Source organism: Globicephala melas, chromosome 15, assembly GCF_963455315.2.
Source record: "Globicephala melas chromosome 15, mGloMel1.2, whole genome shotgun sequence".
Classification (NCBI taxonomy): domain Eukaryota; kingdom Metazoa; phylum Chordata; class Mammalia; order Artiodactyla; family Delphinidae; genus Globicephala; species Globicephala melas.
The window spans coordinates 8,046,884-8,072,618 of record NC_083328.1 but is presented as its reverse complement, the minus strand read 5'-3'; the positions used below and the strand labels follow the sequence as shown (position 1 = coordinate 8,072,618).

At 53.8% G+C, this 25,735-nt stretch overlaps 1 protein-coding gene across 6 annotated transcripts in view; it reads right to left on the bottom strand.

Annotated features, from left to right (window-relative positions):
- CUX1 (cut like homeobox 1) overlaps positions 1-25,735 on the bottom strand; it is a 372,569-nt gene that overhangs the window by 39,666 nt on the left and 307,168 nt on the right. For 3 of the 6 annotated variants that reach the window (XM_030872090.3, XM_030872089.3, XM_030872088.3), the window contains exons 18-21: positions 24,183-25,021; positions 21,767-21,932; positions 21,177-21,233; positions 1,369-1,671 (exon numbers count right to left, since the gene is read on the bottom strand). The exons of the other annotated variants lie outside the window; for them this stretch is intronic. In XM_030872090.3, coding sequence (XP_030727950.2) covers positions 1,369-1,671; positions 21,177-21,233; positions 21,767-21,932; positions 24,183-25,021 — 1,365 coding nt within the window. The remainder of the gene's footprint in view (positions 1-1,368; positions 1,672-21,176; positions 21,234-21,766; positions 21,933-24,182; positions 25,022-25,735) is intronic. 6 annotated transcript variants of the gene reach the window in all.

Here is a 25,735-nt window from a genome sequence, read left to right as displayed (position 1 = left end):
AAACACCCCCAGCTGCGCTCACAGCAGTTACAAGAGCACTGCCTCGTAAGAAGCGGGACTCTAAGCAAAAGTTTACTGTACGGAAAGCTTTGGATTTGAGAAGTGAAGTTTTTCTGATATCAGTCATTTTAACTGAGATATACATTTACTGATTTTGGTAAACCTGTGGTTTCTCTGCTTTTTAAACTCTCAGTTTAACCTATAAACACATCCTAGGTCCTTACTATTTTTTCGTTGTGGTAGTTTCCAACAAACTTTACCTAATTCTAACCTGGCAAGTGAATCTCATTTCATTCCAAGGAGCTTGTTATGTTCAGGAAAGCGATATATATGAACAGCTAGTTACTATTTGCTTGACCCACCCAGTTGCATGGGGCGGGGGGTGGGGGTGGGGGGCGGAAATCAAGAGATTATTCTTAGAAAATTATCTGTATTACTTTTAGAGGTTTCACAGCAGTGGCTCTCAATCATTTTTGAGTCCCAGACATATTTGAGAGCCTGAAGAAAGCTACTGGCCCTCATCCTTTAAAAAGTGTGCACACACACACAGCCTGCTATGACTTTAAGAGACTAACCCATGAACACCCCCAAGATCCCAGGTCAAAGGTTAAGAGGATGACTGAGTCTTGACCAAGTTGCCTAACTCATCTGTAACTTGGCCCCCTTCGTGGCTATTACTCCTCTCACACACCCTGGGAGTGGAGGCATCTTCTTTCCCGGAGAAGCCAAGACCAGCTGAGCAACCGTGAAGATGCCTCTCATCTCCAAATCCAGGGTGACGCTGCGATGGAGCCTCTTCTGCTCAAAGAGGAGGAGGTCGTCTCCCTGGTGTGAAAAGTTTCACCCCTCAGATCACAGATTTGCCTTCACAGCAAATCTGAACCCTGCCTGCCGGGCTCTCCCGTGACGCCATCCAGATGCTCCTGGGCTCAGCTGACTCTGCCCTGCTCTGCACAACCCCCACCCCCCCCCCCCCCAGGATTCAGAGCTCCACTGGGCACGCCCCCATCGGTGGTCAGAGTGTACCCCTCCCCCAGGATTCAGAGCTCCACTGGGCACGCCCCCATCGGTGGTCGGAGTGTATGGCCTGAGTTGGCTCCGGCCGGCATGCTTGTCTTCCAAGAGGTCCTGGTTGGGGCGCAGGGGTGGGGCGGGGCTGGGCTGGGACTGACCTTAGACCTCTAACACCCTCATGAACCCTTATTGCTCACAACTGTAGGACGTTTTAGGTTCTTACAGGCAGCCTGTGAATGTTTAAACCCTCTGGCTGGCTCAGCCTGAGGCCCCCCTTCCACCCTCTCCTCCTGAGAACTCCCGACGGGAGACGACCTGCCACCTCCTGACCCAGCAGCGGGGGAGGGAACCTACCCAGGTTGTTGTCGGTCAGCACCTCCTTGACCCGCTTGGTTATGCCGTAGGTGTCCAGCTCTGGAGACATGGCCACCAGCTCTTGAATGCTGAGAGCCGAGTGTCCGGAGAGAGGCAGTGGCGTGGTGGGCTGGGAGTCTGAAGCGGGCGGGTCGCTGGGTTCTGGAGGTTTGCCGTCCTTACTTGTTTCAATGGGGGGACAGGGCTGCTGGACCAGTTCAGTCAAACTCTTCACTGACTCGCTAGAGCTCATCGGTGATTCGGGTGCAGGGCTGCAGCTGGCAGAGGTCTTTGGAGTGCTTTCTGTAATCAAAGCACACAGAAAACCGAGGCTGAAAACAGCTGCCTTTCACCATGTGCGTCTACTTTCCTGATCTAGGAATTACTAATTAAACGTCTGTTTAAGAAGGAGACAGCATGGCGGTCTATGGATTTAAATGAATTGTTTCTTAGTTTTTTGGCTGAGAATTAACCTTTCATTTTCTGTATTAAAAAATAAAAAACAGCAACAGAAGAAGAACTAGGGGTTTAAAGAGAAGGTCTGAAGGCTCAATAAAGGGCATTCTGTTAAAAAATACGTCCTATTAGTCACGTGCTATCACTGTCATGATTTCTTCCGATGGAACCCCTTAATTCTATAATTCAGAAGTACCTTGGCTAGATTATAATTTGCATACGTATTTTGTCCATAATTTCCAGCACAAAATGAATAGACATAGTATTTTAAATGAGGGCTGCCTACGATGCATGGTCACCACAGCGATGAAGACCCTTGAAGATGAGACGTAAGCCCTCGGCCGCCTAGTGCTGAGCTGGGACCCCAGGTCGGTTCTCACTGTGATCCCGGAGGGCTCCATGGCGCCCTACCTGGAGGGAACCGATGGAAGAGGAGTGCCCACCCTGCTCTCTGCCAGAGCCCAGGATGTGCTTCTGAAAGCCTAGCTCTCTGTCTATGCCATGCTGTCACCAACACGGGAAGAGACGGGGCCAGCGTGGGCAGTCAGGTCTCCATGCTCTCCTTTCGTAAGAAGGAGCTGTCTTGTTGCAGGTGCCCGGCAGGGAGTGCCACCGTGCTCTGTTGCTGAGTGGTCCCTTCGGGCCTCTCATTACCCGTAACATCTGACATCCGTTCTAGTTTTGGGATGCCTGGAATAAGGGCTTTTGCCATTTCCTAATTTCCAAATACAGAGAAAACGCAAAGTGACCTAGCACTGCGGTCCTACCTGCCTTTGGCCCAGAGTCTGGGTTCAGTCTCTGCCCCCACTCCCCGCTCCCACCAGGCACGGCACACGGGGAGATCCCACAGCACCCTGTGTGAGGGGCCAGGCCGGGCGCTGTCACAGGGCTCTACAGCTCCAGAGAGATGACAGCTCATGAGGCCGGGCCACGCACTGAGCGTGAGCACACGTGGGCGCCCGCCCCACCCCCAATACCCGCGACCTGACTAAAGAAAATGTAAAACTAAGGAGCAACTGAATTGTAACTGATCGTATAACTGGAGGGTCCTTCGATGGACATACGATATCCAGGAGGACAACCTATTCTCAACTCAAGAGGATGGAAACTGTATTCCAGATACAAGGGATATTTTGTATAAATACCTAGAAAGAGAAAATCCCCAATAAAACAACTGCAATTCAACCGACAAACCCATCTGTCATCCTAAACCAGGACAGAGTTCCACCATCACATAAGGCTATGTCCTCAACCTGGAAAATCAGGTTAAAAATAAACCCCCCCCCAAAAAACACTGGTTTGTGAAGCTGTGAAGGAGACAGACGTAAACAGCAGAAATGGTCCATATAAATCCTTAAGGCAAGCTGAATCCTACAAATCGGATTTCTCCTCTCGGCTCACCTCCAGGTCATCGTACAACTGGATATAAAACCCAGCAAACGTTATTTTTGAATCTGAAGCAGCAATGGAATTGCACTGTGAACTTGCCCTGAGTCACCCAGGCGAGGGACCGATTTGGCAGATCATTTATCTTGCTCACTGTATACTGTCAAGGATGGCATGAATTCCCCACATGATAAACAGATTTCTTCTCAGGTTCGTGTCCTTTAACCCACAGCAAGGTCAGAATCATGGCTGCCTGGAGAACATACCGGCCGGCACTGCTGCCCGCACCACCCCTGTTTTGTTCTGGGCACCGGCGCAGGCGGGCGCCCTGAATAGCTCGAGTGGAGGCATGTTTCTTTCTTCCAGGCATCCTCAGCAAGACACTCACACGCATTTTTGCCAGGAAAACCCTCTGAGAGAACCGACCAGAGGTGCTCGCCACACGTTACTCGTGTCCCTCTGTGCTCCCAACCGTGACTGCAGACAAAGGTAACCCCGCCCCCCCGCCGAGATCAACACCCCACTGGGCCTGGGAACGTACTGGGTGGCTGGTATCTGCACCTCCACCCTGAGTCTGTGTCTAAACCGTACTGGCTGAGTGACAATTGTTCACCAACAGACACAGGTGCACACAGGTGCCACCGTGGTCTCAGGTCACCGGGAGCAGAATCGGGCCCACGTTTCTGGAGCGGCCTCGCTGGACACACCACGAATCCACAGGCTCGGAACATCATATTGGAAAGTAATTCAATTCTCTAGAAAGCTACTTCCAGTAAGCACCACAAAACCAGACCCATCAACCAGCTCCCATCGACCCCTGGGGAGGGGACCGGGCCCCTCGATGCCAGGAGGACAGGTGCCCGTATGATTCACCATCTTGACAGAGCAAGAAACATGGTCAACAGAGAAGAAGAAATATTTTCTTTTCCAAAAATTAGCAAATGGAGCCCTCTGATTAAAACAAGACTCTTTGAAAGAACAAGGCTTTGTGCTCTTCCGTGTAACTAAAAATAATTTAAACGAGAAAGAAAGGAGGAGCCCTGGGCTTGGCACTAAGGCACTGAGCCTGGGGACGGGGGCTGCCTCTACCAGCTGGCAGTGCTAACTTGAATAGGATTCCTAACTTCCCGCAACATCCCGGTTTCCTCATCTGAAAAATGCAGACAGGGTTGTAATGAGGAACGAATCTGCCACATGGTCAGTGCTAAGGAAACCTGATTTCGATGTTAAAAAAAAAAGAGTAGTTACTAAATTGAACATATTTGTCTATATAAAGGCCCCCTGGGACTTCCCTGGTGGTACAGTGGTTAAGAATCTGCCTGCCAATGCAGGGGACACGGGTTCAAGCCCTGGTCCCGGAAAACCCCACATGCCGCGGAGCAACTAAGCCCGTGGGCGACAACTACTGAGCCTGCGCTCTAGAGCCCGCGTGCCACAACTACTGAAGCCCACGTGCCTAGAGCCCGTGCTCTGCAACAAAGAGAAGCCACGGCAATGAGAAGCCCACGCACCACAACGAAGAGTAGCCCCCGCTCGCCACAACTAGAGAAAGCCCGCGTGCAGCAACGAAGACCCAACACGGCCAAAAAAAAAAAAAAAAAAAAAAAGGTCTCCCCTGCACGTAGTGTAAATCTCATGATTTATTGCTGTTTCTTCCATAGTTCCTGGCGCACGACTGAGATGCTGGTGATAGACTCAACAGCTACAGCTTGTGTGATACCATTTAGATGACATTCTGGAAAAGGTAAAACTACAGGGACAGAAAACAGAGCTAGTTTTGGAAATCTAGATCTAGATTTGGAAAAATCTAGATCTAGATTTGGAAAACAGATCTAGTTTAGGAAAACATCCCTAGTGTTGCTAGGGATGAAGGGAAGGAGTTGCCTACAAAGGGGCACGAGGGAATTTTGGGAGGCTGATGGAATTACTCTATATCTTGATTACTGAGATGCACAGAAGGCTTCTATGCGGGCAGAGTGAATTTTACTGTATGTGAATTACGTGTCATTATCAACTTACTTAGGACAAAAGCGCCAGCAGGAAGAACGAGTGAAGATGCATTATTCCATACTTCTTTCACTCATTCCCTAAGTGTGTGGAGTCAGGCCAGTGCGAATACGGCAGTGAACACAGCACACAGCAGGGGGGTGGGGACGCTGATGTGGCCTGGGGATCAGAGACCTCCTGGGAGGGTGACATTTCAGGGGGACTTCAGGCATGAACAGGAATTAGCCAGCTAAGTTGGGAGGAGTAGCAGTGACAAGGAAGGGAGATAGATTGTTCCAGACACCTGGTGGGTTTCAGTCATCAATAAAATTGAGTGTAGCAAGAATATGAGGCAAAGAGAGGTGGTCCCCAGGGGCTGGGTTGTGCAGGGCCTTTGAATTGGTTAAGGTGTCTGTTTTAATTTTGGGGCAGTCGGGAGCCAGGGCACGTTCATACGATATAACATGTGCTATAAACAGCGGCAAGAGGGTCAGGACTACAGCCACGTGGACCAGCATGAAAGCGTAATGGTGAGCCTACAAAGCAAGGCGCAGAACGAAACAGGTGACAACATTGGTGCACAGGCCGAAAGCCTGCACGCGCTATGTGCTGTGTGTGGCAGTTAGACCCGCAGTGAGGGTATAAAATCACGTCCAGGAAAGACAAAGTGCACGTTCAGGACGGACGGTAGCTGACTTCTAGGAGGAATGAGACTAGGGAGAGGCTGATGTTTTATTTCTTAAAAATACAGGATTGGGCTTCCCTGGTGGCGCAGTGGTTGAGAGTCCGCCTGCCGATGCAGGGGACACGGGTTCGATCCCTGGTCCGGGAAGATCCCACGTGCGAGGAGCAACTAAGCCCGTGCGCCACAACTACTGAGCCCGTGCACCTAGAGCCCGTGCTCCGCAACAAGAGAAGCCACCGCAGTGAATGAGAGGCCCGCGCACCGCAATGAAGAGTAACACCCGCTCGCCGCAACTAGAGAAAGCCCGCACTCAGCAATGAAGACCCAACACAGCCAATGATAAATAAAATAAATAAATAAATAAAAGAAACCCTATCCTATGACCTGTTGTAACAGCAGCTAGTGCTCAAGCAAACGTTTCTTGCACACTCACTGTGCGCCAGGCACTGCTGAGGCACGTATCCACGTGCCCGGACCTCAGAAATGCGACGGTGAGGCCCTCAAAGCCAACCCACCTGTAGGATGAGGGAAGGGAACTGAAGCACCTTTACAACCTCGCCTGAACGCAGCCGCGGGCTAAGGGCATTTACACGCTGGTTCATTCGATCCTCACGGTAGTCCTGTGGCGGAAATATAAACCCGGCGCTCCAGGCGAGGAAACCGAGGCTCCGACGGGCATTGTGACTTGGCCCAGGCCACTTGGGTGGAGCGAGGATCTGACCAGCTCAGGAGTGGAAAGCCCCCACCGGCCAGTCACTGCGGTATCACAACAGCCTGCCTCTGCCTTCATTCATTCATTCACTCGCCCAAGCAAACTCTTTTAGAGCACCTGCTCTGTGTCGTACACTCTGCTCAGCAGTGGGGATAAGACAAAATTTTTTGTTTTGCTTTATTTTGTTTTATTTTTGGCTGTGCCTCGCGGTTTGTGGGATCTTAGTTCCCCGACCAGGAACTGAACCAGGGGCCGCGTCCTAACCACTGGACCACCAGGGAAATCCCCAAGGATAAGAGAAATTAGAGACCTTGCTCTCAGAGAGTCTGCAGCCTGCGGGACTGGGGCAACTGAAAATGCACAATTCGCTTTAAGAGCCCAGCTACACAGACCATCTATCCAATTCTGATGGCAATAGTAAGGTGTTACATTTAAAAAGTGATCTGTGTGGATGAATTTTGGGGGGAAGGCGTCGAATCTTGCAGAAGAGTAGCCCGGTTAGTAAGACACAGATAGTGACTCAAGGCCCTCTGAAATACACAGAGCTTTCAGGAACTATAAAAGGATTACGAAAAATATTATATTCCAAAAACAGCAGGCAAACAACAGCTGCCTTAGGTTTTCATAGAAGCCAACTGAAAATCCATGCCCGCCGTCACTTCCAACTGAAAATCCACGCCCGCCGTAACTTCCAACTGAAAATCCACGCCCGCCGTAACTTCCAACTGAAAATCCACGCCCGCCGTGACTTCCAACTGAAAATCCACGCCCGCCATGATTTTCAGAGACAAATCTCTCCGCAGATTACCCAATCCTCTGTTTAAATCTCCATACCCAGCCCTCTATCTGCAGTAATAATATAACCCCAATTCCATTTAGTGTTCATTTGAGCAGTCAGGATAAAGTCATTTCTTATTATCTCCCCACTGTGTAAAAAACAGCTTGAAGGTAGGAAGTCAGTAAGCATTTTCACCAAAAAGTAATTATTGTAAGTGACATTTTTACTGCTGGCATGCCATAAGGCGCACTGCGCGTTCAGAAGGACAAGTTGCTGAAACAAAATGACAGGGTACTCTGTGACATTCTGACAAGAACCCAAACATTATTTAACTGGCGGCTGGTCTGATGCACCGCTTTTCATTATGTCCATAGTTTAGGCTTTGAGCCCGCGCCAAGCCAGGAAATTCCAAGCGACTCCACAGACTGTCAAGTATGGAAGATGGGAGAGAGAAGGAGAAGTCTGGGGGAGCAGTGGGGTCACGGCCTGGCGCATGGAAACACGACTGAGGGAGGGAGGAAGAGGGGTCCCAGGGAGGCAGAGGGCGGAGACGGAGCCCGAGGGGAGACGGGAGCCTCGGCGCTGCGAGCGGCACGGCCGTGCAAGGACCTACAGAAGGTTCTGGAGTGCCCGGTGCTGGCGTCCTCGGTCCAGCGGGAGCCCTGGTGGCCTGGAAGGACCCTGCCCAGCTTGAGGGGCCTCGGCAGGGAGGACAGCTCAGAGGCCACCGCAGGGTGACCGCCCGCCCGGGGCGCTTCCCAGCCGAGTTCAGATGTGGAGATCGTGGAGGGGACACAGAACCCAAGCCGAAACACAGGGACGTGCTCACGGCTCACGCGGCTCCTGTCTGAAGAGACCCCCCCCCCCACCACCACCTGAGGGTTCATGGCCGCCGGGCCTCTTTAGAAATAACGAGCTTCTCTGTGTCGAAAGTGAACGGCTGCCTAATTTGCCCGCCTGGGTTTTAGTGCCACATGGTGACGTCAGACCCTCTCTCTAACATCCCCGAGCACCAAACCTTTCCTGGGGGGCGGGGGGGGGGCTCCCTGCCTCCGAGTCTCCGAGCAGATGCTCGTCACCCATCGGGACCCCCATCCTATTTCTCCAGCCACATATCTCCGCCAGGCACAGCCAACATAAAAACATGGAGTTTTCGATTGGCATTGACATATACACACTGCTACATATAAAGCAGGTAACTAGTAAGGACTAGCGCTGTAGAGCACAGAGAACTCTACTCAATACTCTGTAACGGCCTATACGGGAAAAGAATCTAAAACAGAGCGGCTGTATGTATGTGTATAACTGATTCAGTTTGCTGTACACCTGAAACTAACACAACGTTGTAATTCAACTCCACTCCAGTAAAAATCCAAAAAACCCCGTAAAACACGGAGCATTTTGCTTTTGCGTATGTGTGGTCTTTGGACTGATTGGCAGAGGCTTGAAAGAAAATACGTGGAGACGTTCATAGACGTCTCGGAGACACGCAGGACCTTTCACACCCCTCCCGCCACGCCACTGCATGCTTGCTATGGAGAAAGGAACAGAAGTAACCTAACGACACACTAAGGCACGTCGGAGCGCGTGATGTGGCCCCACTACAGGACAGCCTGCTTTCCAAGGGCCTGCGCCTGACGCCGGTGCGGGGGTAACGGGGGATCTCGGGCCCCATCCCCAAGGGCCTGGGCGGGTCTCCCCCTAGCCCGGGGAAAGCCCGATCCCAAAGAGGCGGCATCACACACTGGCGCCCACCCCTCCCACGGCCAGGCCCGGCCTGCCCTCCTTGCTGGCCCCGGGCTGGCAGTACTCTTTGGCCCTCAGTCAGCCTGGGCATTGCCTTAAGTCACTGAAAATCCCAGCAAACCTACCAAATCACTCACTCTTTGTTTCAATAGTAAAAAGGAGACAGTAGGTGCTGGTGTATGTGTGTGAACATTTAAAAAAGTCTGCCTAAGGAACTCTTGTAGTGACTTAAAAGCCACAACAGTTTACTTATCAACAACGAAAACCCGTTTAATAAAAGCAAGGTTTGTATTTAACTTGTGCCAGCTTACATCCCCGAGCTTGACTTCCAAGCCACTTGAAGAGAGGGCCTGTGCCCTTCATTCACTAAGGGAAACTTCTAAGTGCCAGGCGGGGTGCTAGGAGGTGGGGCACAGTGGTGACCCAGGCAGACATCACTAAGCAGCTGGCTGTCACAAAGACCTAGGAGGGGGACGTCCAGGGGGTGATGGCAGCTCACAGCGCTGTGGCACTGAAGCTGAGGCTGGGGAGGAGGGAACAAGAAACAGACAGAGGTGGCGGGGCGGGGTGGGGGTGTGTGCGGCGGGCAGGGTCACACACTGAGAAGGCGGGACTTTAACCCCAGGGAAGGGGCTGAAGGAGGGGAGGGCCCAAGCCCGATGTGCGATCTGGAGGGATGGTTCTGGAGGTTTAGGAAACAGAAACTGTGTGAGTGTGAGTGTGTGAGCGTGTGAGTGTGTGTGTGTGTGAGAGAGAGAGGGGGCAGTGTTAAGAGGGAGGGGGGATTGAGGTGAGCTGCCCGGGCAGAGGCGGCAGGTGTAAGAGGGAGAGGGGGATCGAGGTGAGCTGCCCGGACCCTGGCTCAGGTGCCCACGGGGATGGCGGTGCTTTCACAGTTCTGGGGAGAAAAGGCTGAGCTCCATTTTGGTTGCGTTTCACCGGAGGGGACGACGAACCCGTGGCGGGAAGTCGGCGCTCGAGGGAGGGAGGAGGAGGGAGGGCCGTCCTTGGCAGGTCGCCTCTGTCCTGGCGCAGCACGGGGGGCAGAGGGTGAGGCTGTGATTCTCGAGTCTGTCGGGGCCCCTTCCGTCAGGCACCGCCTTGTGCCACCTGCGCTTCCCTCACTCTTGGGGTGCTTTCTCACCCTCCCCTTTTCTCCCTGAACCGAACCAGGAAAGCACATGGCGGGGAAGGATCTCAGCACCTGGGGAAGCTGCCCAGGTGACGGGGTCCTGAGCCCAGGAGCGCTCACCCGAGGGCTGGGCGCTGCCGGGCACTCGGGATTGCACATTTGCTGCCCCTCAGGCTTCCATGATTCTTCTTGTGTATCTTTTACGGGCTCTCAAGGAAATACGCGTGTCCAAAGCAGAGTTTGGGAATGTTGAAAATTAAAAACCTTCCTTAAGTTACAATTCAACCTTGGTAGTGAACCCCCAGGCTGGCGAGGCCGCGGGGCCGGCCTCAGGGGCAGTGCCCCCCCCCCGCTCCTGGCTTTGCTGCAGATCCATACTTTAGAAATAACGCTTTCAAATTACCGTCAATAACCTTATCACCGAACCAGCTGTGTGTATGAACACTTATCAGCGCGTCCCTGTGCATTAAGAGAAAATGTATGTCATACAAACAGTCTAAATATATATTACTGAGATGAGTAAAAACAAACTCCCTAGTTAAATTGCTCTGCTGTAATCAAAGATTAAGCACTGTGTGTGCGTGCGCGCGCACCCGTGTGCGTGTGTTTTCTTCCTCCAGGGTTCCTTTCTGGCTTTGGGCAGGCCGGCCCATCCTTCACCGGTAGCGATTCTCTCTGGCAGGCAGCTCATACTGCCATTCTGACGGTGGCGTTCATTTCCCCAGATTTCTAAGGCTTGGAGGAGCTAAGAGGCGGTTTTCAATAGTGTTTTACTTCTGAGTCTTTTAGGTCTGCAGCTCAGCAACTTTCCTTCCCTCCAGGCACCTGGTGGACAGCAGGCTTGCAAGTGCCCATCTGCGCAGAGGCTCCAGCATTGGCCCCAAGAGCAGCCCGTCCCCTCTCGATAACCCTGCCAGGCAGCTCGGCATGCAGGTGATGTCTGGCCTGTGATGGGATGTTCCTTAGAGAATCCTTCGCTGACTGAATAGCTGGTGTGGTGGGCTGCTGCTTCCCGCCTTCCCAACAACACGCAGGTTGAGTGCACTGATCTGGCCCTACACGGGCCCCAGGCCATGCCGAGCAGAACCAAGTGACATTTTCGTTGTATGTGATGGTATCAGAAAAACCTATTAAGGGGACTTCCCCAGTGGCGCAGTGGTTAAGAATCCGCCTGCCAATGCAGGGAACACGGGTTTGAGCCCTGGTCCGGGAAGACCCCACGTGCCGCGGAGCAACTAAGCCCGTGCGCCGTGACTACTGAGCCTGCGCTCTAGAGCCCACGAGCCACAACCACTGAGCCCGCGAGCCACAACTACTGAAGCCCGCGCACCTAGAGCCCGTGCTCTGCACCAAGAGAAGCCACCACAACGAGAAACCTGTGCACCGCGATGAAGAGTAGCCCCCGCTCGCTGCAACTAGAGAAAGCCCGCGCACAGCAACGAAGACCCAACGCAGCCAAAACCAGATAAATAAAATAAATTTATTAAAAAAAAAAAAGAAAGAAAAGCTATTAAGGTACATTATTTTACACATCCTCCTAATCTCTCCATACTGCTTTACTTAATTTGTGATGAAATTGTTGAGAAAGGGTACTTAATGTACGACAGTCAGTAAAAGTAATTTATCATCTTCCTGCTCCAGTGCTCACGTTATCAGCGAACTCATTTTCTGCATTCATCATGCAATCAGCCTATTATTTGCATATTAATCAGGCAGTGGACCATGAAAGAACTGCATCCCAGCCAAATGCTGCACTATCTCAGGAGAAACACTCAGTAATTATCATACATCAGTGTTATGATGTGGTAATTGATTATAACATCTTTCTGCTGCCCCTGGGGAGCCCCTCTGCTCACCCAGCTCCAGGCACTCTGGACAGATTGCTCTTTTCCTCCCCAAATCAAAGTCACCACTGCTGCTCTCTCCAAGCGCTATTTCTGTGGGGTACTGATCCTCCTCTTCCAATCTCATGAGGTATTTAAGCTACGTGGAACACACTGACTGTAACTCAGAGACGAGAGGGTCTAGCCAGGAGGAAAGCGCATCCCTCTGGACTCAGCCTCTTGGCTTCAGAGGTGCCGCTCCAGCTTCCGAGAAAGTTTCCTTGTCAAGAGAAATGCGGCAACTTCAGTCCCTCCTCATCGCAAAGTTGGTACAAAGGCAGTTTGGCTGCTTTATTTAGGTGCCAAATGACAGACTAATTTTGGCCCTCTTGTAAAGGACAAACCCAACATCTGCCAATTCAGACTCGGGCTATATTTAGGAATCCAGTTCCACAGGGAAGAACAAAACACAAAATCAAGATGAAGCCGGTGACGGAAGCCGCCTGGCTCGCTTCGTTCTCTCTGGGACGCCCTTTCTCACTCCTGAGCATGACCCTGGCCCAGGGACCAGTCAGCAGGGGGCTGGGCCCCAGGTCCTGGGCTGGCTGAGGGCCACTAGCAGGGAGAGGGCATGAAGCTGAAGGGCGGGGCTGTCCTTGCAGGGACAGAACCCTGGGCCCCTGCGCATACCTTCCTTGGATCTAGCCTGGAAGGGGTTTCAAAGCAGCATGGACCCACATCACAGGCCAGATGGGTCAACACTTTCTGTTGCAAAACTTCATAAACTGGGCTCTGACTATGCCACTGTTTTGTTGCTGGGTTCCCTTCCCTTCTGCCCAGCTCCCAGCCTGAACACAAGGGCATGCCTCTTGGGGTAACTGAGGCATCTGATTTCCTGTTAAGTGTTCATCTTGGATCTGATTTTATTTTATTATTATTTAATAAATTTATTTATAAATCATTTCCACTTTGATCCACTTAGGGATCAAAGGTATTAGTGCTGCGCTTGGCACATAAAAGGTGCAAGTATATGAGTTTCTTCATTGTACTCTTACCGCCTTTTAAAAATTACCTGAGGATTTTTAAGCATTTAAGCTTCTTCATCCTTCCCTGGAAGCAAACCATTGAAAACTGAAGTCCTCATTTGCACCTGTGACCTACTTTTGCCTCTTGGACTGAAATGCCCAATGTACTGCAAATTCCCTTCTCCAAAGAAAGTCTACGGGGAAGAGAAAGGAGCCGTGTCCAGAGGCCCGTGACGAAGGCCTGCCGGGGCCTTCTCCTAACGGGCAGCTGGGGCGTGCCAGCACCGAGGGCCCAGGCCACGCAGCCCAGCGCAGCCGAGCGGGACGGCGCTGCCGCTCCCCTGTGCCCATAGCCACCCCTGTATCCAGACGAGATGGCCTGGCTCGGCACTAGTTTGCCCCAAATGGCCTGAGCGATGACCTGTAGTCTTACTCTTTTTTTTTTTTTTTTTTTTTTTGCGGTACGCGGGCCTCTCACTGTTGCGGCCCCTCCCGCTGCGGAGCACAGGCTCCGGACGCGCAGGCTCAGCGGCCACGGCTCACGGGCCCAGCCGCTCCACGGCACGTGGGATCCTCCCGGACCGGGGCACGAACCCGCGTCCCCTGCATCGGCAGGCGGACTCTCAACCACTGCGCCACCAGGGAAGCCCTGTAGTCTTACTCTTGAAGCTCAAGATTTTGGGTGAACTTCATGGAATGGCAGGTGGACTGACAATGTTCAAAGATGGACGGCATTTCAGGGAAGCCAGGAATCTGGAGAACTGCATGAAGGTCATCCTGCAGCTGACCCTTTGCGCCGGCTGCCACCCAGCAAGGCTCTCCCTTGATAGTCTCCGCCCAAGGAGTGAGTGCTGGACCGGCTTTCTGCTTTAAAGCCAGGAGCCTGACGTTTCACGTGTGCACGTACATTGTTCTATAGCTATCTGTGTGCGCACGAAATGACATAATGGCAGTGGTTTCAAGGGCAGCAGTAGGAAAGCAAACACTCAACTAGCACTTCCTCTGTGCGAGCCACTGCCCTGGAGGCTTTTATACATGAACTCATTTAAAACTCCTGAAGGTCTAGGAGATAGGTACTTTATTTTTCCTATTTTAAAGAAGAAACGGAGACACGGAGAGGTCAAGTCACTCGCCCAAGGCCACACAGGTGCTCAGTGGCCGAGATGAGACGAGCCCTCTGCAGTTGGCTCTGAGCCACCGCGTCCTGCTGCTGCTCACACGTGCTCAAGGCTGCTCGCCGCAGGATCGTTTCTTAGGTTCTGCTGTTAAAAATCAATCTAGGGGGCTTCCCTGGTGGCGCAGTGGTTGAGAGTCCGCCTGCCGATGCAGGGGACGCGGGTTCGTGCCCCGGTCCGGGAAGATCCCACGTGCCGCGGAGCGGCTGGGCCCGTGAGCCGTGGCCGCTGAGCCTGCGCGTCCGGAGCCTGTGCTCCGCAACGGGAGAGGCCACAACAGTGAGAGGCCCGCGTACCGCAAAAAAAAAAAAAAAAAAAAAATTAATCTAAATATCTCTCACTAGTGATTGGTTAAATAAAGTATGGTATGTCCAGATACAGGAATTCCCTACAGCAGTGAAAAGAGGAGGAAATTCTTTATGTCCCAGCCTAGGGCAGTCTCTACAGACTATTGCCAGGTAAGAAAAGCAAAGCACACCTTGAGCACTGCGTGCTCCCTTCTGTGTGCAACGAACATCTAGATGCAGAGACTCTCTGAAGGAAACGAACAGGAGGGCCTTGGGGGAAAGCACCTGGGGGCCTGGGGATGAGGGAGGAGGGCGATTTATTTTTGAAAAAGGGTGTAAGCTCTTTTAAATCCTGCATTTTGTAGCCATGATGCATTTTACTTATTCAAAGGAAAAAAAAACAACCCCCCAAACCCACAAACCATAATTAAAAATAAAAGTTTCTTACTCTGGGTTACTCTGATTCTCTCGTCTTTTTTTGGAGAGACCCAGTGACAAATCCCACTTAAGGAACAGAGACCCTTGGGGGCTGATTTGTGCAGAAGCAGCCTTTCCCGGGGATCCTGGTGACAGCATTTGCTGCTTTGAGGCGAAAACGTCGAGTGGGCTGGCTGGCTCAGTGGCTGCTGCTCCAGGGATGCCTGTGCGGGGCCTGCGGGCGCAGTGTGCTCTAGGGGAGGGCAGGCTGGGCCGGCTCGGCTCCACCACCACCCTCACCACCCCCCACCCCACCCCGCAGCGTCCCAGGAGTGAAAGGGCCTCTCCGTGCTCCCTCTGCCTTCCTGGTTCATGCTGCAGGGAAGGAAGTTTCAGGGTCGTGCTCAGGCGCCACAAGGAATCCCACAAATGCCGGGAACCGCTAGGAGAGCTGAAAAGGCAGCGCAGGCGCGGAGGTGACGCAGGGAGGCGCAGCTTCCGGGCAGCTCACGAGAAGCCGTCCTACCTCGCTACAGCCTCGCCCCCGCCCTGCCCTCCGAGGCCGCTCTTGGGGGCGCTGGGTCCCAGCCTGCCTCTCCCTGCTCTGGAAGCCCACCTCCTCTCAATGAAGAGCCGCCCACGGGGCGGCAGCTGGGCATCCTGGGGCCCAGTGCCGCCACGGGGGCAGGTGACGGAGGGCACCTCAAAGGAGCAAGGAGGCCCCCTTCTGTCCCGATCTCCATACTTTTTTTCTTATCATAACGGGCCTTAAGGCGGCAACAGGAACCCTATTCTACATAAAGAAAAGACAAAACTCCTCCGTAATCTACCTTCCTCCTGTTATTTTAAAAGAAAAACAGAAGGCCTCTAAGTCGGGGCTTCTACTATTTTCGCTTTTTTTCAAAGGTTCCGCACGTGCCCCGTCCTCAGCCATCGATGAACGTTCGCACCCGCAGAGCTCTCCACCTGGAATGTTCTCCGCCCTGACCCCTTCGCCCTTCACGGCCCAGCCACCTCCTGGGGCGCCCTCAGCACCACGGGCCTCCCCACCGGCCTGCACCCACATGTACTGGATGACAGACAAACGTTAAGGTAGGTTGCGTCTGATTCCAGAAACCTGACTTTTCTGATCTTAGGACAGACAACTCCTTTATCGTGGCACTCCTGGTAACACTGAAATGCCATCGTACAGGGCACGACCAAGAAAGAGAGAAATGAATGCACACTTGGTTCTCCTGGCCGCCAAGTTCTGGCCGGTGAGTGGGGGGCGGAGGCTGAGCCCCAGGACTAATGATGAGCAGAGCAGCCACCTGCTCAGGAGGGGTCGCTTCCTAGCTCACACGTGGCTTTCCAGAATTCTCTTTTGTTTTTGATCTGTTGCCTACGGCCATGTATACATCAGTTATGTATATACAAATCTTTTCAGGTATTCAAAATAAATGACGAGTTAGAAGAGTTCTTTTCAGAGAGCACCAATAGTTACTTTCACTGACGTATTTCCATGAAAGAGAAGAAAAAAAAAGAAAGGAAAAAAAAAATCAACTCAGTTCTAGTCTAGGGCACTGAACAAAGCGTTCTGCCTCCTTTAGATGGTGCCACGGAATTCTCTGGGGGTTCGACCAGCCCTTCCTCTTCTTATTAATGTGCTATGCAAATGCCCCACCCTGACTTAGTCACCAAAACTGAGGAACTGATTGCTTATTCAAGGAAGCCGAGTTTAAAGCACTAAAGCCGTGGACGTGTTCTCCTGGTCATTTCATGGGTACCGACCAAGAGCCGCACATTAAAAAGGAAGGTTGGCCTGTCCCTAACTGGGAGCTGTGGCCCTGGGACTCTCTGGCTGCGTGAGGCCATGTGCAGCATACAGCCCCATGGTGCTCATGTCAGGGAGGGGGCACACGTGGGACCACCCACGTTAGAGAGGGACGCAGCTGCTATCTTCTCAAGAGGGAACTGGCGGTCGGCTGGGTGAGAACAGTGACGAGGAGCCATGGAATTCTCCACAGCCGGAGAAGATTCCGGAACCCGCAGTTCCTGCCTGACACGCTGGGAAAAAGCTGGGTATTTTATAATTAATCCGAGGAGACTGGGCCATCCTTTCGTCGGTATGGCTTGCAATAATCCATCTGGGCGTGGAAGCTTGTGAGCTACAGTAACGAAGTGCTCCCAGAGTAAAAAGTTACAAAGCTGAGCGCATGGGCAACTCCTGTCAATTCTCCATAAGGTGATGAGTGACTGAGTCGCATTTAGAAAAATCTGTTCCTTCCCCTTTCTTTCTCCCCGCTTTGGAGTTGTCTCTTGTCTCCTTCTTTCCCTTGGGGCAAAAAGATTAATCACACCAAGGAACCATGAATATGAAATGAGCTTTAAGGAATGAAAAGGAAAAAAAAAATCCAATTGTAGATCACATCTAACTAGGTACCTCCGTACTACCTACACGGATACACACACGTACACCTTCACTACATCTCAAGGTTTTCTTCTTTAAAAGAGAAACACCCTCCTAACTGATAGGCAATGACCACAGGCCACACTCAGAGAAAACAAGCCTTACTTGGTCCCTCCTTTCTCCTTCTCTGAGCGCTTCCTCTGCTTCTCCTGAGCACTGCTACTGCTACGCAGGGCGAGGGTAGCTGATGCGTGATAGCTGGGATGGGAGACAAACAAATGGGAGACTCGGAGAACCAATCCCAAAGGACTACCTGCACCTGTCTTGCCATATTATTAACGACAACCCAAGACACTGGGGACTTTGAAAGAAGCCAACAGAAACATGTGTATAGAGGGACTTCCCTGGTGGTGCAGTGGTTAAGAATCCGCCTGCCAATGCAGGGGACACGGGTTTGAGCCCTGGTCCGGGAAGATCGCACATGCTGCGGAGCAAGTAAGCCCGCGAGCCTAGAGTCCGCGCTCCGCAACAAGAGAAGCCACTGCAACGAGAAGCCCTCGCACCGCAACGAAGAGCTCGCCGCAAGTTTAGAAAGCCCGCGCGCAGCAACGGACAGCCAACGCAGCCAAAAATAAATAAATTGATATTAAAAAAAATGTGAAACTAGACCACCAGGAAATACAGGAACAGGTAACTGATCTGAAGTTCTGTCCTTTAAAAACCGGTTTTGTTTTTTTTTAAGTTACTCATATGACCGGTATGGAACCCTCCATTCTCCTCCTCAAGGCCTCAACAGCGCAGGTCACTCACTGAAAGTGGCATCAGTTCTCCTCAGCGTCCAAGGCCATCACCCCACGTCTCGAATCATCAAAGGAACGTTCAGAAATGGTTACAACCACCAGGAGGAAAAAGTGATGAGGCAGTGGAAACTTCAGTTTCTCTCTCCTTTATCATGAACCTGATCGGCAAGTTTGACACAGAAATCATTAAGGAAAATGGAGATGCTGAGGGCAACAGGGCTGGGCAGAAAGAGGCAGACAGGAATTCTTAGCGAGGAAAACAGAGTCCCGTGTCAGCAGTTTGCTGTTTAGTTGAGTGAGGCCCTCCACCCCCGGGGCACCTCATTGCCATGGAAACTAAGCACAGAGCCCTGCATTAGACCCACGCGATCTCTGCTCAGACCGAGGCTGTGGACAGAAGGTGGGTCTTCCAAAGTCCTTCCACACCTGGGAGGCTGAACCGATGGCCGGGCCAGTTCGGCAGCCTGGATTCTCAGACACTGAGTGTTTCTCACCAATATTCAGGAACAGACCAACCCAGGGTCAGAATTACCTTCCTGCAGCCATCTGCTGCCACCACGCTGAGCTGCCCTGGGCAGAGGCCTCATGGAGCCACCAAGGACAGAGCATCTTTCTGGGTCTGGGGGCCTCTTGGAAGGATTCCGTGGTAGCCACGGCGAGAGCAGGGAATCAGAATCCTGGAGAAATCCTAGGCCAGAGGCGTTGCTCCCCTGCCTTTTGGGGGGCAATGCTGAATGCTTCCTCCAAGACACTGTTTTTTTTTGGCCACACTGCGCGGCATGCGGGATCCTAGCTCCCCGCCTGCGCCCCCTGCGTTGGAAGCGCGGAGTCTTAACCACTGAACCGCCAGGGAAGTCCAGACACTGATTTTTTAGGCTGTCAAAGATCCCGGCGTCTCCAATAGTCACTCATCCCACTGATTTACCAACACTCATCATCATAAGAGAATTCTGTTTTTCAAATCTGAATTCCACATACCGAAAGGCACGGCTACTTTAATTTTTAGAAACACTCCTGAAAGGATAACGCTGATAGTAAAGAAATTTCAAACAAGGAAAGCTGCCACCCACAGTCTTGCCGCTATGTGATCATCTGTCTTTTCATTCTGACAAGCACTTTCTAGTCTCTCCTGATCCAGAGAAACATTTGCGCTTAGCTACCATCGTGACTTAAAAAAAAAAATTTCTGTTTTCCTAGAATGTAAGAAATAAGTTTTCCACCTTTCTCCACAATCACCATAATTATTACTTCTACGGATGGCTTCCCAACTGCTGACTCACAACAGGCGCGTTGAGTGAGAGGTCGGCCATCCACCTCCCGTCTTGCGGAGACGACACAGAGAGGCCTGCCTGGGCCTCTTCACAGAAAGCAGGGGAAAGTTCTGCAGCACTCACTTGTACCCAGGGGCTCACTGCCTCCTGCCTCCCTCCCTCCTTCAATCTGCAGGCTCCCCAAGAGTTTAGATCTCCTTATTTTATAAAGTAATTTGATTTCTTACAAATATCACTTACGTCCCTCCGAGGAGCCCTGTGAGCTGTTCCCAGGTTGGAAACGTGGCTGTCATAGGAATGTTGCAGCACAGCAGCGAGTGCTCGCTATACAATAGAAAGCAAAGAGCCATTCTTTAAGGATTTGTTCCGACACGGGGAAGGTTCTGGCATCCATCGCAGCCGACCTGGGGCTGCAGGAGGTTTCTTCTTTTATTTAGGAACGAGGGGTTTTGATCTAAAAACCGTTAGTCACATTCTGCCAAGTTGGGTCCTGACTCTGATGGGGCAGCGGGTACTCGGAGAGCTTAACAGGGCCCAGCTTTCCATTAGAGCAAGAGGCAAGGAGAACTTTCCATGCAAACGTCCGCAAAACTCTAGCACAAACAACCGCGTCCATTATTTTCTCTAATGTGTTTTGAACGGGCGCCAGTGCTGTGTAAGTTCTCCAGTACCTGCTAATGAAATTGGCCAACGCAGAAAGGCAGGGAGAAGGAAGTACACCTGATCCTTCTCAGAGGGCCAACCGCTCCATTTAGAGGTCCAGCCAAGAGAACCAAGAGCTTGGGCTAGACACAGCCTTCCACCCCTCAAGACGGAACACCCCGAATACAAGAGAACGTCAGCCGGGAGCTTAGCGGCGCCCGGCACTGGCTGCATCTGTGTGCGGGTTTGGAGTTCCGAGGCGGCGGAGGCCGCTGCCGCCCAGCTGTTCCCCTCACGACACGTGTTTTCCCTCGTCAAACTTCCAGCAGGCTGGCGGGCTCCACGCTCCGCACTTAGCTTTGTTTGTGTTTTCAATGCATCAATGGGATGTGGAGACTAATCAACATGTTTAGAGAAATAAAGAAAGAAAAACAGAGGAACAGCTCACGATGCTGGCTGCTCCTGGGAGCTGGGTGGGAAAAGCCTGGCACAGGCGGGCACACAGGAAGGACAAGGAGGGGCCAGGAATCAGGGGTGTGGGCCAGCCCGGGCTGCCGTGTCCAGGAGTCCGCGTGGTGGAGATGTGACCTCAAAGACCAGGCCTCGGGGCTCTCAGATGCCGCCGGAAGCAGCCCCAGCTCCTGGGCCCGGGCTCCAGGCCCTCCACCACCTGCTCCCAGGCTGGACCCCAACCTCAGTCCCACTCTCCTGAGTGTCACGCCCTGAACTGCAATGCCCGTTCCTTGTCCCCTGTCCCCTGCTATGAGACTGGAAGCCCCCTGAGCACAGAATCCGTCTCTGACTCGGACCCCAGCCCCCAGCCCCGAACACAGGGCCTCACACCTAGGAGCCGACGGACTGATGAAAGCCCACGGTGAGGAACAAGAAAACGCTGGAGGAACCTGAACTCGGCCGTAGACTCTCTCCTTCTTCGTTAGAAACTACGACCTCGACGAAGCCAGTTTGCCTAGAGGGTACCATGTTTTCAGCTCACCGGATCCAGAACGAGGGATCCTTCAAGTCTTCCCAGTACAGACCAGAGGAAAACACAAAAGGCAGGGAAATGTTTCATTCAAAACAGCGGACATGGCTAGTTACCTGAGCTCACGCAGCCCTGCTGCAGGGGGTCCTGGAGTGACGTCATGGAGTGCAGGACTAAACGAGAGAAATGGGTACAGTTAAACGAGGAAACAAACTTGGGGGGGGGGTTAGAGCTTCCTAATACCCGGAGCACAGCAATAAGGGCCCAAAGGCCCAAGGGAGGGCACCCACTCCTTCCGGGGAGGGCCAGAACGGGGCGGGGGGTGGGCGTCCACGCTGGCAGGCGAGGCGCTGCCGGTAGAAAGCTGGCCACTGGCTGGCGAGCCAGCGGAGGCCGTCACCCACGAGACCCTTCGTTCTGCTCCTCTGGCTGATTTCCTTTCCTGCTGCCCTGATTTAGCTACTTGACTCTTACCTATATTTATGTATAAACAGCATTTTCCTAATTGGTAACGCATTTTCTGCTGCTTATAAAATTAGCTAGGCACAATCTTCTCTCTCCCAAAAACTGAGTCAGTCCCATGGCAACAGGTGGTGGAGGAAGGGGGGCGGCTCTCAGGCAGCAGCTGACAGCGTGGCGGGTGGTCTCCCAGCACAGGCTCCCCTCCCCCACCGCCTGCAGCAGCCCAGGGCGGGGCTGCCCTTACCTGGCCCTTGCTGCTGTCCTTGGACAGGCAGGACGCCCTGGCCCAGCTCGCCGTTCAGCCAGAGCTGCATCCGGATGAAGGGTTCGCGGCCTTTCTGTGTCAGCTTGCTCCACGGCTTCGGCCGGGACAGCATGTCGCTGACGCTGCCCTGGGACAGGCCCAGCACCTGGAATGGCGACCAAAGACACACAGCATCAGCACCCCGGGTTCGGTGTGAGGCCGCAGAATGTTAGTGGTACACGCGAGGCCATGTGGAGGCGTGGTCGGGATGGGTGGCACGTGGGGAGCGCTCCTGGGGCCGAGCACGGAACCGGCCCCTGGGGGTGGGTGGCAACAGCCTGGGGTGGGGGATAAGCTTTTCAAGGTCACCAGTGGGCTGATGCCCTGACACGGGGAGCCACGGTCAGTCCCAGCTTTCAGCTCCCAGGGAGAGGAGGGTGGGCAAACGGAGGGGAGGGGCTCCCTCCAGGGTCTCGATCCTGCCAAGCCTGCAGGGTTGTCGTCCTGACAGCCCGAGGAGGAAGCACTGAAACTCTGTTGCTCTTTGCCTGGTGGCGCCAGCAAAGGCCGAGGTGCTGGGGGCCAAGGACCCCTTTAGAGCAGGAGCGACGGATGCTGGCGGGACGCGGGCGCCCGTCTCCTTTGCCGGCGCCGGGCCAGCCTGGCATTTAGAAAGGTCTGCTCTCTCTGATCACATCCTGCTCGATGGTAGGGGCCCAGAGGTGAGCTGGTGGCAACCAAGGAGCCAGCCTGGGAGTGAAGCTCACTGCAGACGATCGACAAGTTGCACGTACATACCCGACTTTGTTACGCTCACATATGGCCATACATATGTATGGGCACAAACACCCCCCACAGGACACAGATGCAGCCCAGAGATATTTAGGGGCCGCATCCGATCACTCTTTGAAAAGTTCTCAAGTTCCAGAATAAACTGCACTCACGGGCCAAACAAGTTCAATGCTATTAAGTCTCTGCTAAATTTAAGGCATGAGCACAAATGTCTATTTAAATGTTCTCAAATGATATTTTTACAACGCTGAACTAGAAATTTCAAGGGACTTGCAATTCTCATCCTCATTTCTATTCACCCCGTCACCTTTTGCGAAGTTGGGACAAAGAGCTCACAACCGTGTTTCGAGGATTCACAGCACAGTACGTGGCAAACATTGAACTCGAGGCAGGACCTGGGAAGGCGGGTAGGAAGGTGCGGGGCAGGCCCCTGCTGACCCAGCCACGTGGCCCTTGGGGAGGCCGTCTTTTGTTTTTTTTGCTGCATCGGGTCTTCGTTGCTGCACGAGGGCTTTCTCTAGTTGCGGTGAGCGGGGGCTACTCTTCGTGGCGGTGCGCTGGCTTCTCATTGCAGCAGCTTCTCTTGTGGAGCGCGGGCTCTAGGCGCGGAGGCTTCAGTAGTTGTGTCTCGCGGGCTCTAGAGTGCAGGTTCAGCAGTTGTGGCGCACGGGCTTAGCTGCCCCGCGGCATGTGGGATCTTCCCGGACCAGGGCTCGAACCCGTGTCCCCTGCACTGGCAGGCGGACTCTCAACCACTGCGCCACCAGGGAAGTCCCGGGGAGGCTGTCTTTTAGGGGACTGGAGCGCTTCTCATTATGCTCAGCAATTCATTGTTTAATCTAAGACTATCCCGGGGTATTACGTTTATCTTACATTCTGCAGGCCTGGTAAATCTCCATTATCCAGAATCTCAGTGACCAGGAAGTGCCAAGAACAGAAAGGGTCTGGTAGCCCATCCACAAACCATGGCCTTTTGTGAGCCAGGGAAGGCCGATGTGGAAACAAGGGTCTTCGAGGCCAGTCCTGGGCACAGCCTGGGCTCTGTGCAGCTCTGCCCGTGCCACCTCTAGCTGTGCATCCCTGGGCAGGTTGCTTCACCCCTCTGGTGCCCCAAGCACGTTCTGAATTATGAGAGAGGTACAACTACGCTTTACGTTGCTGCTTCTATCGAGTGCCTTCTGGTTCTCTGCACGCTGGCCGTCTCTCTCTGTGATCAGATCAGATCCTTTTGGCCGAAACAGCCTACAGAGGCGCCTCTGGGCTCCACTTGGCTGGGGGGACAGAACTCGATTCAGTCACCTGCTAGCTTGGGGCACATAGTTAACTTCCCTGAGCCTCGGTTTCCTCATCTGTCAAATGGCGACTTTGCCACCCCCTCACAGTGTGAGACAAGAGGTCTAAAGGACCATGGAGGGTGAGAGGGCCTCACCCAGAACCTGGCCCCCAACGGGGATGCCGCAAATGGAGCGTTCACCGGCCAGCCTCCCCGGAAGTTTGGGAGTGGACGAGCCACGATGCTCCTTGGTTAACTAAGTGGGTGACGGCCACACCCTCCAGACAGATACGCAGTCCTAAGCAGTGAAGGGAGATGGGAAGACCCAGGCTCCCACATCGAGTCCCTTACCTTCTCCCCGAAGATCCTCTGACAGATGCCGTTCTTGGCCAGCTTCTCCTTCACCTGCCGGGTGAGCTCGATGGTGTCCACCTCCTGGTACATGTAGATCTCGTACTGCTCAGGGGTCAGCGGAGGGACCGAGGGCTTGGTGGGCTTCGACAGGGGCACGATGGGGGAGGAGGGCAGAGGGCTGTTCTGGGGTGTCTCGCTGCGGCTGGCTCCGGTGAGGCTCAGCTCTGAGCTCTGGGAGTACGGCGACTCGGCGCTGGGCCAGTCCTTCCAGTACTCTGATGAGGAGGGGCCCTGGAGCTGGCCGCGCTCGGCCCGCGCCTGCCCGCCACTGCCGCCGCCGCCTTTTTCTTTCCCGCCGCTGGCTTCTTCAGCCTTGGGGTCTTCGGGGGGAGCGCTGCTCTTCCTCTCGGGCTGGACGGCGCTCCACCAGTGGTCTTTCCACACGCCGCTGCGGCCCAGCTCGCTCTTCACGTGTCTGAGGACCCCCTGTGCGGAGTCGGCCGCCCCCGGGAGGTCTGGCCCGGGCACGTCCTGGGACTCCTTCTTCAGGACCGGGGGGTTGGGCAGAGCGGGGGCGCTGGAGTCGGGAGCCGAGGGGGGCTTCTTCAGGGAGACGGCTAATGGAGAGTAACCGGACACTGACGAAATGGGCGAGGGGGGCATTAGCTTGGGGGTCAGGATGGCGATGTCTGTCTGGGACAGCGGCGCTGGCTTTAAGGCGGGGTCGAGGGCGGCCTGCTGGGCCTCCATCTCGCGGCGGGCCTGCTGCAGGATGGAGCGGATGGCGTCGTCGGAGCTCCCGCTGCTGGACGCCGAGGAAGGCTGGGCCGGCTCTGCTGCGGAGCAAACACAGAGGTGAGACGGTGGCGGCACCGCCCCGTGCTTTTTCACTCCACTTCATCCTGACCCGACCTGCCACCGCATGCAGGTTACTGGGGAGAACCTCACGGCTCTGTTTTTCCAACGTTTCCCCCGTCGTGAAACGTTCACGCACCCTGTCCGAGCAGTGATAGAGGGGCCAACGCGCCTGCTGTGCGACCACACGGCCTCCGCGACACACCAGCCGAAGGGGTAAGTTATGATCACGAGTGTGATGGGGGGCGGGGCCGGGGGGGTTACGTGTGCAAATGCTCTGTGACTCTCTTTCCGGGATCACTTTAGACTTAACATTCTCATGTGCTATATCCCAAATTCCAGTGGTTTTGTTAGCTCAGATCCCCTTCCGGGTGGGTGACTACGGTGTGGCCACCAAGGGGGAGGGGGGGGAGGGCCAGTGTGTGTGTGGGGCAGTGGGCAGGCCCTAGCTCAGGAACCCAGGGGAGTGACCAGGTGGTGGCAGGTGCTAAGCGGTCACAGCTGCCTGCAGCCAGGCCTGGTGGGGCCTCGCGGCCACGTCTGTGGCGGAAGGACTCCACAGAGCAGGGGCTTCGTGGGCACAGGGCAGGGGTGTGTCTGTATTGAGCCCTGGGTAGAGCACTCAGGTTTCCTCTCCAGCGGAAGGTCTGAGCTGAATCTACAGCCTGGTGCGCCTCTCAAGCAAAGTTCAGCCA